Source organism: Adiantum capillus-veneris, chromosome 11, assembly GCF_014529385.1.
Source record: "Adiantum capillus-veneris isolate H3 chromosome 11, ASM1452938v2, whole genome shotgun sequence".
NCBI lineage: Eukaryota > Viridiplantae > Streptophyta > Polypodiopsida > Polypodiales > Pteridaceae > Adiantum > Adiantum capillus-veneris.
This window is the reverse complement of record NC_140941.1, coordinates 40,544,138-40,560,968: the sequence shown is the minus strand read 5'-3', so window position 1 is coordinate 40,560,968 and position 16,831 is coordinate 40,544,138. Positions and strand designations below refer to the sequence as shown.

General features: G+C 43.2%; 1 protein-coding gene across 1 annotated transcript in view; it reads right to left on the bottom strand.

The window, feature by feature from the left end:
* Positions 1 to 6,479, bottom strand: part of TPLATE (ARM repeat superfamily protein) — a 103,571-nt gene extending 97,092 nt beyond the window's left edge. The window contains exons 1-2 of the mRNA XM_086523030.1: positions 4,619 to 6,479; positions 4,025 to 4,389 (exon numbers count right to left, since the gene is read on the bottom strand). Of these exons, the coding sequence (XP_086379156.1) occupies positions 4,025 to 4,389; positions 4,619 to 6,343 (2,090 nt within the window). The 5' untranslated portion in view covers positions 6,344 to 6,479. The remainder of the gene's footprint in view (positions 1 to 4,024; positions 4,390 to 4,618) is intronic.
* Between the last annotated feature and the right edge of the window lie 10,352 nt (positions 6,480 to 16,831).

Here is a 16,831-nt window from a genome sequence, read left to right as displayed (position 1 = left end):
CTTACATCGCATGAAGAATTTTGAAGATCAACCTCTTGTTGCAGTTAACCTGACTATGCCAGATTCCTCTAAAAAGTCTTTGAACAAAGCAATGATATGGGACTTAGCAATCAAAGCAAAAAGGTTTCACAAGAAGCAAAGGTTAAGACAAAGGTCTCCTATAACTCAAAGATTGAAGATTTTCAAAGATTCAATGCTTTTCCAGAGTTCTATCAACATCAGAAGTCATTACTTTGATACGGGCTCTCATTTTAAATGGGAGGGAATGTCACGATTGTGACTATGTTAACAGCAATACATCTACTCCTAGTTGCAGATACGCGAAGTGCCATGCCAAGGAGGACCCCTGCGCTTGGATGGTCACACCCCTTCGCCCAAGAGACGTGCCTCTTCGCTAAAAGCCACACTCCTTCGACGACTGGTCACACCCCTTCGCTCTAAGGGTGCGACTGTTCGCCCAATGGTTGAAGCTCTTTGCCGAAAGGATGTGTCTTTACGTCTAAAGTCATGTCTCTTCACCAGGAGACGTGTCTTTTCATTTATGTCTCTGTCTCCTATATAAGGAGCCTATTGTACTCAGTTTCAACAAGTCATATCAATCAATCAACATAAAGTCTTCTAAGTCTTGTTTCTGAATTCAGTTCAAGTTTCTTAAGTCTTAATCATGAGTTTAAGTACTTAATTAAGGATTAGTACCTAGAATCCTCAATCAGATCCTGACGTATGAGTCTGGTGATCTCTGTTCGTGTGAAAGACAGGGAGGGTGCATCTAGGGAGTATTGAAACGGGAGGCTCTCTCTCTCTCTCTCTCTCTCTCTCTCTCTCTCTCTCTCTCTATATATATATATATATATATATATCCATGTTGAAACCATGTGACCGAAACCATGTTGTCGTCTGTCCATACCAACATGCTAAATCGCCTTGTAGCACTAGTTGTCAAGATGACACTAGGGCAAGCCGAGCGTATCTGTCCCTGGGGAGATCCCACAGACCATGTATAGAGGATACTGATCTAGTCAATGCCTCCACCACGAGGGATGGGGTGGCTACCTCGGCTCGGATAATCTCATGCGGCACTGAGGCCTTAGTCCGAATCATCCGAGCGATCATAAAGACCAGAGGCCTCTCCATACCTCTCCATCCATCTGTGTTTCCAGATCTCCCATGGTGGTCTACTGAGGGTCCCCATACCTGAACTCCATAGAGCATAGCTGAAGTCACTACAGAGTGTCAAAAAGCCATAGCTTTGTTAGCGGTTCCTGAAACATAACCTGCGAACACATCCTCTCCAGTCCTCCCAAGGCTACATATGCTCTCGTCAGTCTAGTCTTTGACGCTCTTCTCAGTGAAAACACCGGTCCACCGAAGACTACCCCAAGATAAGTATATGCATCTGTGTACTCCACAGTCTCCTGGCCATACGTAAATATGGATGCTGACCTCCTGGCCCATTGTGGTGTGGTGTTGAACACCATAACCTTGGTTTTCCCCAGGTTGACAGACAATCCACTGTCACGAGCAAATGTATACAAAGCATCCAAATGACACCGCATCCCCTCTGGAGAGTCAGAAATTAACACAATATCATCAGCATATAGTAACAACGGAATCCATGTCTTTGCTAGTAGAGCCCCTCGGTCTCCTTGACGCTCTACATAGTCCGAAAACTCATCCACATACATCCCAAAAAGAGTTAGGGATAGGGGGCATCCCTGCTTTACTCCAATAGTGGAGTGGACCATGTTAGACATTCCCTCACTGGTGCATACCCATCCCATCACTGTCCTGTATAGAGCCTGAATACCCCATATCAGCTCTGTAGGCACACCCATGTCCTGTAGTCTGCGTATGTCTGTCTCTCGGCACTGTGTCAAAAGCTTTGCGGAAATCCACAAAGCTACAATAGATCCTCTTGCAATGGTGTCTACCCTCCTCGATAATAGCTCTAAGTGTCAGAATCTGGTCAAGAGTGCAGAAGCCTCTCCTAAATCCTGCTTGCCCTGGTGCTCGTATGCCCTCTCGCTCTACCCATCTACTCAGCTCCTGCTTAAGAACGGATGCATACAGACTAGCTAATGTGTGACCAACCATGATGGTGCGATAATTCCGGGGAATCATGGGATCTCCTGACTTGAAAATAGGCACAATCGTAGACATACTCCAAGTCTCAAGAAAGCCTTCATACACGACTCGATTAAACATCATCGCCAGGAGCTCTGCGAGCATATCCCTGGCATGGATGAAGTGCTCTGCTGCCAGACCATCATGATCATGTGCTCTCCTAGTCTTCATCCTGTCATTGGCTTCCTCTTAGCAGTAAAGAAAGAACATGTCTCCGGGCATGTCTCTAGTGGGTCCGGCAAAGGTGGTTGCCCTGATGCTGTAAAGAGAGATGTGGCATATTCCCCCCATGTCTCAGTGGAGGTGACCACTGGTGGTGGCGAATGCTCGTGGAATAGCCTCCATGCTTCGCCTGAGTCTTGACTCATAAATAGCTGATACAGATCCCGCTCTAGCTGAGATAGGTAAGCCCTTTTCTTTCGTCGCACTAGGCGACGAAAGATAATACGTCATTGTCTATGTGTGGTAATACCCATGAGCACTTCCCTCTGTAATTTGATCCTCGTTTCTCCACACTCCTCATCATACCAACTGTTCTGGGGCATGCTCCCAGATCGTCTCCGTGTAGGCTGGATGTGGGGGTATGCCTCTAGACCATCTCTGTAACGTCAAGCTCCCTAAGCATCTCCTCGGAAGTATCATAAAATATTGTCGGGTGGTGGAGTCCTAGCATTGAAGTCCCCTAGTATGATAATGTCACCATCCTTGGAAAACTCCCATATGTCATTATCCAAAATAGCAAAGGGATTGTCCTCTAGGTGATGCATATACTGACGTACTAGGAGGAAAGTAACAGATAGCAATGTAGAGGTATCTGCCCGCCTCTGCCTTGAGCCTCACCCACATGTACCTAGCTTGTTCATCCTTGCGCGCTATATATATTAATGGCTACAACTCCTCCTTGAATAGAACTGCCACTCCCCTTGAGCCCTGACCTCGATGCTCTGATCTGGGCTCCCGTCTGCACGCTGTCTCCCATCTATAACCGCTCACCTATGGCATGGATTGCCCAGGGGCTTGATGCGTCTCAGAGTAGAAAATGATGTCTCTCCTTGTGAAGCTATCCTCAAAGGCCCCTACATCAAGATGGAGTGACCCATTACAATTCCAGGTTGCCATCTTTAGTGTGGTCCCATAGGTCTCGCACTGTCAGGCGGAGCGTCACTCCAATATCACCACCCTTCCATCCCTGTAAAAAGCAATCTTCCCTTTTTCCCTTGTTGCTTTGATTTCCGGCATTACTTCTTGCATATGAGCAATCTGCGAGAGGGTGAGGTCATCTCCAAGAGAGATGCTAGTCTTCTTTAGAGTCGGTCTCTTCTTCAAGAAGTCCTTCGCTTCCATGGAGGGGAAGAGGAGAATGAGTGCCCTTTCTTTCGAGGTTTCTCCGTTGCTCCCACTTTTCTTAGTGCCCACCCTCCAAGCCCTCGTATGCGTCTGCTCGTTAACCCCCACCAGAGTCATGAGTTCTTTCACCTCTTCATCCACACTATCTTGGTCTCTGAGTCCACATATCCTTACGTGTAAGGCCTGCACACGTCTCCTTTGCTCCTCTTTCAGTGTCAAGTTAATGATGGTTGGTGCGGGGGTGGGGGTTATTTCCTTGCCCTTTCCTTTCTTGACAATCTCGATCCATTTTTCGGCCTTTTCTGCTTTTTGTTGGGCCTTTGTGATGACATCTACCCATGAGGTCGTCATTCCTCTTTTTGTTGCTCCCCACCTTCTTTGATGGCCCGCACTTGTTCCTTAATCGTGTCAAGCTCTTCAATTACTGAGAGAGAGAGAGAGAGAGAGCGAGAGATATGATGAAATGAAATGATACATACCAAGAGTTAAAACGACGACCAGAAAAGCAATAAATATACCAAGAGTGATAAAAGAGAGCTACAAGAAAGCCAACCTGGATTCTGGGTGTTTCAATGTATGTTTAAATATCTGCAAAATTAGACGGCACTGATGTTTGCTCACCGAATCAGAAAACGAACTAGCTCGAAAGTCTTCTAGTTCCTTTGTGAAAAGCTGTGCTGCCCGGGGATAGCGAGAACCAAGATGCTGAGAGCAAAGAAGGACGGCTTGGATGTCCTGAAGCCTGTTGGTTGCTACATTTAGAGGTGAATCCCCATTGAAGAGCACTTTACGAACATTGGCAACTATGATATTAAGAGGATCTTCAGGATCATCTGCAAGTAACGGATCCAGGCCATCTAGGTCAAAATGCTCAGCCAATGCCCAGATTAACCTTGCCAAAAGTCTTGACGTAGCTACCTGATCAACACAAAAACATTTAAGAATTCTCACTTAAAGATCCACCTTACAATTTGTGTTGTGCCATAACAAGCATGACACTTATTAACTCCTATCATACCCAGTTCCATACAATTATATGAAACGCCTATCAAGAGGATCTTTCTCAAAATGCTTTCTTTAGGACAAAATCCTAAAACCAAAACAAAACAAAAACAAGGGAAAAAGATTCTTCAAACCCAGCACTGACCTCAGATAAATCTTTTACAAGCTCCCGCTGCAGCTTTTGAAGGCGTGTTTCATTCAGAATTTGTTCTTGAGAAGCTCCATCTTTCACCTTCTTCACACCACCTCTTGTATCATAGATATGGCAAAGTCTCACAAGAAGCTTCAGATAGCAATCCATAGCATAAGTTCTCCCTTCACAATCCCATTTTACACATGGCCTACACACTTCCACAACCTCCAGAGCAGTCTGAGTCCAACTCATGGCTTCGTAACCTGCACCATAAGCCAAGGCACCAATCACCCTGCTCTCTGTCCCTGTAGCTGTCTGCCTCGGAAGAGGCAAAGATAGTTGAAAGCAACTTTCCACTAAGCAAGCAACCAGCTCTTCTCGGAAAAGACTAGAGCTGCTTACACTAGTAAGGTCCTCTTTGGTGCGAGGATCTTCAAATAGGGATGCAATATCTGTGCCTGGTAGAGGCTTCTGGCCTCTTTTCACACTCTCTCTTGCAAAAAGGTCTACGCAAAGTGCTGTTCGACAAATACACGCCAGTGCCTGCATGCGATCTGCCTCAACCCTCAAATTTCTAACCATTGTAAGCAATTTCTTGAAAAGAGAAACCTGCATGTGTAAATCCAGTAGCTGAAGATTTTGAACAACTGCTTTAACAATGCTTTCTCTTCCTGCCATAAACTCCTGGCGGTCCCAAAGAGTCAAAATTGCTGTGACAGAAGCAGATGCCCACTCTGGCTTGCCCCCAGGTACATCTGCGAGAGAGAGCAAATTAACTCCCACTTCGAAAACTAACGAAGGATCAAGAGATGTAAGGAAGGGCACCAGATGAGAAACAAGATCAGAAACAGCAAGAATCCTTTCCGCATTGACAAAGTCCTCCCCCATAGGACCTCTGGGACTAGTGTTGCCTCCTGAAATTGCCTGCATTTCTTCAACCATGCCTGTAGCAACAGCCTTAATGGCAAAGACTAATGGTTGGACAGTAGAGCGAAAGCTCTCTATTGGAAGCACGAGCGAGCGAGCCATGAGCAAATTTCTCTTTTCCCATACAAAATTACACATGGAAATAACCCAGTTGGAACGAATGGCAAGAGAGGCCTCTGTGGAGATCAGCTTATCACCAGCAAGGCGGCTCATTCTCTTTGTGGTGAACTCAGATAAGAGGCGACCAACAGCTTCAAATGCAACTCGCGAGACTGCATCAGAGACATCCAGCATGGTCTGTCCGATCTGTTTCCACCAAGTGGCAACCCTGTCAGACAGTGGGGCACTGGCCTCACATAGATTGACAACATCATCTCGGGCGAGGATGGAGCCGAGGGTTTCTGTGATGGCATAACGAAGGTGGTTGTTCTCGCTGGTAATGCAGTTGGAGATCTCCTTGCTGCAATCAGTGATGAGTTTTCCCAATCGCCAGGATGGGATGGCAGCCAGGAATGAAACTCCTGCAGCTGTCACGTCTGGATCGGGGAAGTCAAAGTCATTCTTGATGCCACGACATACAGTCTCCCACTGCTGCCATGTGAGGCGGGTGGCACGGATGAGGTCGAAAGCCAGCTTCTTGCACACTGCATTGGCAGGGCTGGCAATAATCTCATCGCAAGCAGCCCTGCAAACCGACGACATGTCCTTACCTGCCGCGGCCAGTTGCAGCGCCTGCAGCAGCGCTTGCGCCTGTCGAATTGCATCATTGGAGGCTAGCTCCGCCCGGATCTGCGCCAATAGGCCGTCCATCCTCTCGTTCACAGCAGCAAGCTAGCATAAGAACAAGAGCAATTCAAATGCCATGCACGAGTGAGAACATTAAGAGAGAGAAATTCCTTCCAAGTTCGAACGTAGACCCGTATGGCCTGTGTTAGAAAGCCTTTGGGCAAAGAAAAAGGGAATGATAGCTTCAAGTGCTGATCTTTTAAATCACTGGCAATGATTCTTTAATTCATTGTCTGTCTTTTAACGGGTAATTCCTACTATTGGATTTGAAATAAATAAAACTAATACCTTTGAAGATTTCCGATACACTAAGATTGCCACAAAATGTGACAAATCCTACAATGGAACCCCATCATTGTCTAGAAGTTTAGGAGGTCATGTAGACACAAGCATTGAGAGCTCTAGAGGCAGGCTAATGTAACAATACAAGGGCAACAACAAGCAACGATCACTAGCACGATTTTGTTTGCTTTGAAACCCGCCAAAGAAAACACATGCACATAAGAAACTATTGAGAGAGAGACATGCACAAAGAGAGAGTGAGAGAGGGAAAGAAGAAGAAGCAGAAGGTGAAGGACAGAATTTCATCCCATGTCCTTTCTAATCTTGATGTCCACTGAGTGAGAGAGAGAGAGAGAGAGAGAGAGAGAGAGAGAGAGAGAGAGACACACACACACAAAGAGAGAGTACGAGAGAGGGAAAGAACAAGAAGAAGAAGGCAAAGGATAGAATTTCGTCCCATCTCTTTTCTAATCTTGATGTCTATTTTGATTAACCCTTCAACTTCTTCCAAACTATAAGGTTTCTATTGGAGAAAAAGGGGACATGGAGAGGGAGCATGAGGTGGAAGAGACAAAGAACTCAATGAGAATGTAGACATGCAAAAAAAAATAACCAAAAAAAAATCTCTAAATAATAAGGACCCTTTACAATCTCTTTATAGAGTTCATGGCTCGTGTGCATGCACATGCAATAAGGTCGACCAGATGCATAAGATGCATCTAATAAGGGTGTACTCCCATGTTGTGTTGGGGTATGAAGCCCAATGTGGTCGCCCAGGTAAGTGGGCGGGCCGCCAGGTATGTACACATATTCTTTTGTAAAAACCTAATAGGAACTCACTATGCTCTACACATTACAGTAGAGCGAGTTCACCATATCGTCATGCTCTTCTTCTCGCACTCTCTCTCGCGTCGCACTTCCGCTCGTACTCCTTCACTTGGTATCAGAGCTCAAATCGAGGCTCGGGGCAGCAGTGCAGGAGGCTAGAGTCACCAGCTCAGATTGGAGTGAAATTCGACAGGCGAAGACGCGGCCCCAAATCTCGTTCTGTTGTCAGAATTTCATTCTGAGGTCATCTCGGCCACCGTTCGGCTTCGACAAAGGTCTACGCAAGCCATTTTCGACTGCGTGGTCTCGACGGGTGCAGATCCGACTCTGCAAATTTGGGGTTTTCGGCCTACGACTGCAGGTGCTAAGGATATCGACACTCCCAGAGTGTTGATTTGTGGCTGTCTACACATCGAAGGACGGCTCACAGTTCTTGGAGGTGTGTCACATACGACACGGGCGCATCTACACATAAACTGTAGGTGACATCCACTAGTTCATCAGGTAGCTTGTGTTTGTTGCTTGATATTCCAGATTTCACCCTGACATTGCAGGTACTTCCACGTGGGATGTATTGTCAAAGATGATGTATGTCTGTTGAGGGTTTGCTGGCTGTGAGTCACGCAGCAAACAACCGCCGCAGCGGTTACAGCATAAAGGGGGAAATTTGTGGATGTATGACTTTGTGGGAAGTCTATGTACTGTCAGATTTACTGCTGCAGCCTTTGTTGAGGGTCGAGTGAGGTTTTATTGAGCTGGGGGATTCTCGAATGTTGAGATCCTTTCGGTGATACAGGTCTTGGAGCGATCCCTCGAGCACCCTTAGATAGGCAGCTAGGATGTATCGACTGTGAGTTAGACAGTTGGGATTGCATCTTTGCTTTACTGCCGTTGAGGCATTGTCGCAGTCTATGCTTATAGGACAGTGACAGGACAGTACAGGTGCAGGACAGGTTTACCCACAGCTTACAGTGTCAGAGAGACAGTGTTTTTTAAGCTGTTTTTTGGTCTGTTTTTAGTACACCAGAGCCATTTTACAAAGGAGACTCCGCCAAAATTTCTGCAGAAGCTGAAGCTTTCTTGGTTCATTTGACAGGTTGATATTGGTTCAGAGGTCAGTTTACAGGGGAAACTCTGCCAAATTTTTCCCAGAAAAGTAAACTACTGTGAAGCGTAGCTATGGCTGGATCACAGGACACTGCTCTTTACAATATCAAGAAGCTGGATGGAACCAATTCCCATTGTGGAAGAAGCAGATTTGGCACGTGTTGGTACAAAAGAAGCAGATAAAACCTATAAAGCTCAAGGGGATAAAACCAGAAGATATGGACGAAGATGAATGGAGCGAAATGGATGAATTGGCACTTTCTACCATTATGCTGACTTTGGCAGAAAGCGTTTACTTCAATGTAGCAGACGAGATGTCGGCTTATCAAGCATGGATAAAGCTGAGTGATCTTTATGAGAAGCAGAGTGCAGCTTCACAGGTATACTGGCTTAAGAAGCTTGTTGACTTGAAGATGAAAGAAGGGACACCTATGTCCAATCATCTGAATGAATTCAACACAATCTATAGTCAGTTGTCAGCTCAAGGTGTCAAGTTTGATGAACCTGTTAGAGCTATGTTCCTGTTGATCACATTGCCGGAAAGTTGGGACACTTTTCGCACAGCTTTGAGTAATTATGCACCTCCAGATGGTTTGAACATAGCAGGTGTAGAAGGAAGTCTGCTTACTGAAGAAACCAATAGAAAGACAATGGACAAAGGCAAAGGAACAGCCTTAGTTGTCAGGGGAAGGACCAAAGAAAAGTACAAAGGTGGAAAGAGGAATCAGTCTCGTAGCAAGTCCCGCAGTGCTAAAGACAAGAGTGACATAGAATGCTACCATTGTGGCAAGAAGGGTCACATGAAAAGAGACTGCAGAGAATGGAAAGCATAAAAAGGCAAAGAGAAAGCTGAAGACCATGGTGAGAAGAACAAGTCCTCAGTGAAGATTCAAGAAATAGATGTGACAAGCACTGTTGCAGAGGATGACAGCTAGTGTCAGGAGACATCTACTTCTTGAAGAATACAATGGACTCAGCTCTTCTTACAGCATCTGATGGAAATGCACTGAGTGACTGGATTATAGACTCAAGGGCATCACTTCATGTGTCTCCAAACAAGGAGTGGTTTACCTCTTATGTGACCACTAAAGATCATGTTCGGCTAGGCAATGGGCAGACATGTGAGATCTTAGGTGTTGGAGATGTTCAATTGAAGTTTCAGAATGGCTCTTCTTTCACGCTGAAGAATGTGAGACATGTTCCCGCAATTACAAAGAGCTTGATCAGCACAGGTTTACTTGATGATGCTGGCTACGTCACCACTTTTGGACAGAACATGTGGAAGATATCCAAGGGTTCTATGACAGTAGCACATGGAGTAAAGTCTGGAGGACTTTACATGATTTATGTATCAAATGTCTCTAAAAATGTAATCAATGTAACCAAGCAGCCGAACGTTTCTTTGTGGCATAGCCGGTTAGGACATATGTTCAAGAAGGGAATGGAAATCTTGTCTCGTTCTGGTTATTTGCTTGGCATTTCATTTAATGATTTTGAATTCTGTGAACATTGTCTGTATGGTAAGCAAACACAGCAGCCACATAAGCATAGAAGTAGTAGAAGAGATACACAGTTGGCACTTGTTCATAGTGATTTGTGTGGACCTATGCCTAACCTATCTCTAGGGGGAGCTTCTTACTTTATGACATTTATAGATGATTACTCGAGGAAAGTATGGGTTTACTTTCTCAAGCACAAGGATGAAGCGTTTAGTGTTTTCAAAACGTTTGTGACACTTGTGGAGAATCAGAGTGGCAAGAAGCTTAAATGCTTACGCACTGACAATGGTGGAGAGTATGTTTCAAAGGCCTTTCAGGACTTTTGTGAGCCAAAAGGTATAAAACGTGAACTTACTGCTCCTTACAATCCTCCTCAAAATGGTGTTGCTGAGAGGATGAATAGGACCATACAAGAGAAGGTCAGAAGTATGTTGTCTAATGCACAGCTGCCAAATGGGTTTTGGGCTGAAGCTGTATCAACAGCTGTTCATCTTGTAAATAGATCTCCTAGCAAGGTTTTGTAGAAGGATTCAGTGCCAGAGATGGTATGGTCAAGCAAAATGCCCTCATACAAGCATCTCAGAGTCTTTGGCTGTGAGGCATATACTCACGTTCCAAAGGAATTTAGGAACAAACTTGAGCCAAAGAGTAGAAAGTGCATCTTTCTAGGCTATGGTAATTCTGGTGAGATGGGGTACAGACTTTGGGATCCCGAATCCAGAAAGGTTGTCCGCAGCAATGATGTTCACTTTAATGAATCCAAATATCATTCTAAACCAGAGAGGGTTGAGGAGATTAGAAGAGTTGTCTTCCAAGAAGATGGACCTGCACGTGCAAGACAAAATGCCAGGGCTCAAGAGGAGCAAGGACAGGATAGAGTGGAACCACAGGTTGTGGCTGAGCCTGAGCCACCTATTGTGCGTAGATCTGGACGTATCACGTGACCTCCTGATAGGTTTGTTCCATCTATGAACTATGTCATGTTGACTGATTGCAATGAGCCTTCATGTTACAAGGAAGCAGTGCAAATGAAAGACTCCGGGAATTTGCAATTGGCCATGCACTCAGAGATGACAGCTCTGCATAAAAACAAGACATGGAAGCTAGTTAAATTACCACAGGGCAAAAAGGCTCTACCTTGTAAATGGGTTTACAGGTATAAGATCACCGCTCATGATAGTCAGCCAAAGTACAAAGCAAGGCTTGTTGCCAAGGGCTTTAAGCAAGAACAAGGCATTGACTTTGATGAAGTCTTCTCTCCGGTGGTCAAGATGACTACATTGAGATGCTTTCTTGCATTGGTTGCCATATTAGATTTGGTGTTGCACCAAATGGATGTCAAGACAGCGTTCTTGCATGGTGATTTAGATGTGGAAATTTACATGCAACAGCCAGAAGGGTTTGTTGAGAAAGGCAAGGAAGATTGGGTATGCCAGTTGTTAAAGAGTCTTTATGGCTTAAAACAATCACCGAGGGCATGGTACCATAAATTCCACAAGTTTATGCTTTCTCAAGGCTACAAACGTAGTGAGTTCGATCACTGTCTATATACAAAGAAGGCTAAGGATGGCAGTTGGCTGATCCTTATTTTGTATGTGGATGACATGTTGATTGCTGGCAAGAACTAGGAAGAAATTTCAGCTTTGAAGTCAAAGATGGCAAAATCGTTTGACATGAAAGACATGGGTGAGGCAAGTCATATACTTGGTATGCGCATTGAGAGAGACAGATCAAAGAAGTTGATTTGGTTATCTCAAACAGAGTATATTGACAAGGTTTTGCAACGTTTCAATATGGAGAAGGTAAAGGCATTGAGTGTTCTATTGCCACCATATGTGAAACTTAGCAAACAAGATTATCCTGTGTCTGAGGAAGAAAAGGCTGAAATGGATAAGATTCCATATGCGTCTGCAGTGGGTAGTTTGATGTATGCAATGATTGCCACTCGCCCAGACATTTCATTTGCAGTGGGAGTAGTAAGTCGATACATGTCAAACCCAGGCAAGAAACATTGGGAGGCAGTGAAAGGAATATTGAGATACCTGAAAGCTACAAAGAGTATGCATATATGCTATGGGAGTCAGGAGCTAAGTGTAAAGGGTTTTACAGACTCAGATTATGCAGGTGACTTAGACAATCGAAGGTCTACGTCAGGGTATGTCTTTACATTGGCTGGTGGAGCAGTATCATGGCGTTCTAGATTACAAGATTGTGTTACTCAGTCTACTACAGAGGCTGAATATGTTGCAGCATCAGAGGCATGCAAAGAATCAATTTGGCTTAATCGACTAGTAACAGATTTGGGAATCAAAGAAGAGATGCCTGTGTTATATTGTGATAGTCAAAGTGCTATACAATTGGCTCGCAATCCAGTTTATCACTCAAAGACAAAGCATGTGGATGTGAAGTATCATTTCATCAGGGAAATGCTCGAGGATAAGCAACTTCAGCTTGTCAAAGTTCACACCACAGAAAATCCTGCTGATCTACTTACAAAAGGACTTCCCTCAGAGAGCTTTGCGCATTTTCGCAAGCAGTTAGGTGTAGGGTAGTACATCACTTCTCTACATCTCTTGTATATTAGCTTGTATAGTAGCTTCTCTCACACTTAAAGTACCACATTGGACTTTAAGTGGGAGGTTGTTGGGTATAAAGCCCAATGTGGTCGCCCAGGTAAGTGGGCGGGCCGCCAGGTATGTACACATATTCTTTTGTAAAAACCTAATAAGAACTCACTATGCTCTACACATTACAGTAGAGCGAGTTCACCATATCGCCGTGCTCTTCTTCTCGCGCTCTCTCTCGCGTCGCACTTCCGCTCGTACTCCTTCATGTTGTGGATACACTTGATTTCCTAACAATCCCCCTTCGCAAGCACTATCCACTTTGATTATAGCAGCTTCTTGTCCACCTTCAGTTAATTGTAAGTTCTTCATGATTTGAACCTTGAGAGTTGTCCCCCCTTGGAGTGATGTTTGTGCTCTCTTGGATTTATCCTTCTGATGGCTGACCATAGCGATGGATCTACAACTTTTATTATTGTGTACATGCTATGTATGAAGGAGATCTTAGCCCATCTTGGAGACAATGTCTATCCCTTTTACATGTATTGATTGGACAAAAACTCATAATATATGAATGACTTCCATGTGTGATATTCATACAAAAATAGTAACAAGCCAAAAGTATCATGTCTACGCCACTTTTGAACGATCACAGTTATCAATTTAATTTGTCGTGGTATAATTTTGGCATGCAAATTCTTTGAACATCATCAAAGATAACAACAGCTGGTTCTTTCCTATGATGACAGTATAAACCATGAATACAAATAGCATGTCGATTACCATTGATTTGGTGAATAAAGCATACACATCTTTATGATAATTTGAAGCTTACGAGAGATTGCAAAGGTATTATGTAGCATATGGAACACTTTGGAAGTTACATCACACCAATCAGAGAAAATATAATTTACCATTAAGCAATGATCTTTTACAAAGAATGCACGTAGCACAAGAACGGAAGATTAGATGCCAACAGGTTATAGAAGAGGCTCAGGAGAAGGCTCGCCTTCAGGTATTAAAGAGGGAAGCAGCAATGTGACCAGCTTAAAAGCTCATACTAGTGAACATGTTACAAGTTCAAACCCTCCACTTTACTCAAAGCTTTAGCAGAAGACGAGGTTGAAACAGATGATGAATGGTTGGATGGACTTCACATGAGAATTACGATCACTCAGCTCTTTGAAAATCTTATTTCTCATCTTTGGTCCATAAGGAAAACCTTCGACATGAATCTTGTTTGATATGTTAGGTATCTTCATAAGTTGTAGTAGTAGCAAATTTAATTTTAGCGATGATTAACTAATTAAATTCATAGTAGACTTTGGTTGTCGAAGAAGAACTTCTTCATAAATATCAAATTTAGCTTTGAGAATCGTTGATTTTGGTTGTAAAGCTGAAATGAAATAATAAATTGTGATATTTCAGAATCGTGTGAAGACGCTCCTTGTCCAGATGTTGAACAACAAGTTATTTTTTTGTGGGGTGTGAACCCTCACTTGTATGGTAATTGGCCAAATGCTAAACTTATAAGCCCTAATGTGAGCCCGAATCTTAAAAAACAATGGAACCCTTGCAGCAACAAGATACACTCAGCACCCTCTTGTTCTACTTCATGGCAAGTTGTATGTGTCGTACTAGAGAAATTTCTAATTGTGGAGTAGGAGGAGGGAGATATGGGAGACTCACCATACTCACACGTACTACATCTACCCCCCACACTACCATTCACTTTACCCATGATCTAGCCTCCATATATTTAGTTGAGGTACATGCGGGTATTTGTAGGCTTCATCCATCCACCAAACCATCTACAACTCACTTCTTAGATATCATTAGTGTCACACATTAGCTCTTAGCTCCTTCCCACACACCAGACCCCCCATCTTCTAGCCTAGGGACTATGCCTAAGAATCATTAATATGATGATGAAAGCATAGACCTATATTGTATTATACAACCTTAGAGAATGCTTGGAGAGATCATAGAGTAGGAGGCCACCGCCAGATAAAGACTCTCACATGCCATAAATAGAGAGCTTTTGAGGAGGCACAAGAGCTTGAGCCCTGCCATCAATTCATGGACCTAGATAGTGTGATAGCATGGCATTCTCTTAAAGAGCCCCGCCCGACCACAGCCATTGACATGGCATTACAACACAGAGAGGTTATATGAGGAACCAAGACAACCTCCCATCCCTGAGCCCCCAGAGCCACAACCTACCAGCTCCACCTCTTTGTAGCACATATGGTGGCGAAAGCCATCCATTGACTATATCATTTTAGATATACTAATCATACAGGACTATAGAGTGAGCACCTCATATACGTAGTCGACACCATAACCCCGTTGGTCACATTGAGGGCTATAGAGTGAGCACTTCCTATACAGGACTATAGATTGAGCACCTCATATACGTAGTCGACACCATAACCCCGTTGGTCACATTGAGGGATTTCTAGAGGAGTGGACCAGGCACACCATCGTGCCTATTCACAAATTTTGAGACACCCTAGACCTAGGGAACTACAAGACTATAATGATCGTCCAGCTCTACACGGCAGTGCTTGAGGTAGAGCTCAGTTCATATTAAGACAGGGAGGGGTTGAGAGCTCCATGCCATGCAAGTTTCAGACAAGCTTTCTCCACCATAGACCATATCTTTGTTCTGCACTACCTCATTGATGGGAGAAGAAGAGGTTGTATTTCTGTTGTGTGGATTTCTACAAAGCTTTTATGGAGTCTTTTCCAATGTCTCCATGTGACACAAGTGTTTTCCTGGGGCTAACAACAAACACACTACATTCATCCAAATTTTCCTTTCCATATTATGTTCCATAAAAATTCTTTGTACGGGGTATTAATAAGTAAGGATGGTTGGTAAACAACACAGTTAAAGCGACGATTGTTGAGGCAACACAGAATGAAGAGGGTACATTGTTGCCTTGTGAATTTCTGCAAAGCTTTTATGGAGGCTTTTCCAATGCCTCCATGTGCTTGACAACGGTCCACAACACGTTTTTCCATTCAAGCCACATTTCCCTTTACATATTATGTTCCATGGAAATTCTTTGTAGGTACAATTGTAGTGACACATTGCACCTTCTACCAACTTTTTCTATTAACTAAAAAAAAACATACATAATGTTAAATGCCAATGTATATTGAAAGACTACGGCTCTGAAAATTTTGGTAAAAACATTTCTAATGTGTTAAAAAACACGTAAATAATGGCATCATAGTTCTATGCACAATGAGAAATTAATGGCTCAAAGAAAGTAGCAAGATAGCACAACAAAACATCAATTTTAGCATTGAAAGCCAATTCATGTACACACATGAGCATGAAAACATTGACCAATTATTGTGAGTGAAAGTGCTTACGATGTTTGCAATGATTTTTTAGATGAAATTTCCTTGAATAAAACATTGTCTTTCTAATGAGCTATAGTGAAGAGATATATCCTATAAACAAGCATAATTGCACACAATTCATATTAAAACAAGGTAAAGTTTTTACGATGGCCTCAAGAAGGCAATATTTTTAGTTGTAATAAATTGTGTGTGTGTGTGTGTGTGTGTGTGTGTGTGAGAGAGAGAGAGAGAGATACATCAAAGTTCAAGAAAAATCATTTTGAAAAACATACAAAATTTCCTTTGGGTAGATTCAAAGAAGAAATTTTACAAAATAATCGGTAATTTTTTTGTAATTTTACTCTATTTTTATTTAAAAAAAATCGAACATTGGTATGTGTGCATGTGTGTGAGAGAGAGTGTGTGTGTGTGTGTGTGTGTGTGTGTGTGTGTGTGAGAGAGAGAGAGAGAGAGAGAGAGTGTGAGTGAGTGAGAGAGAGAGAGGGGGGGAGGTAGTATTGAAAAAAAATCGGGGTCCAATGTATTTTAATTGGCTAAAATTGTAAAATCTCAGTTATATTTTGAGTTTGCTTTTAAAAAAATCGAGAAATTTACACAAGTTTTAGTGTTATTACCGGCAAAAGCTTCAAATTTTGACCTAAAAATCAAAAGAATTTCAAGTTTACCCTTATTTTCCTCGGTTAGAGAGAGGGAGAGGATCTTTTTTATACATTTTTAATGCCTCACATCAACACCAATATAGAGACACCTTTTAAAAACACTAAAATGAAGAAAAAATCATATTGTATGTAATCAAATGGTAATGAAAAGACTAAAGTGCAAACAAAGGGTACATTACATTTAATGTGATAGTGAAA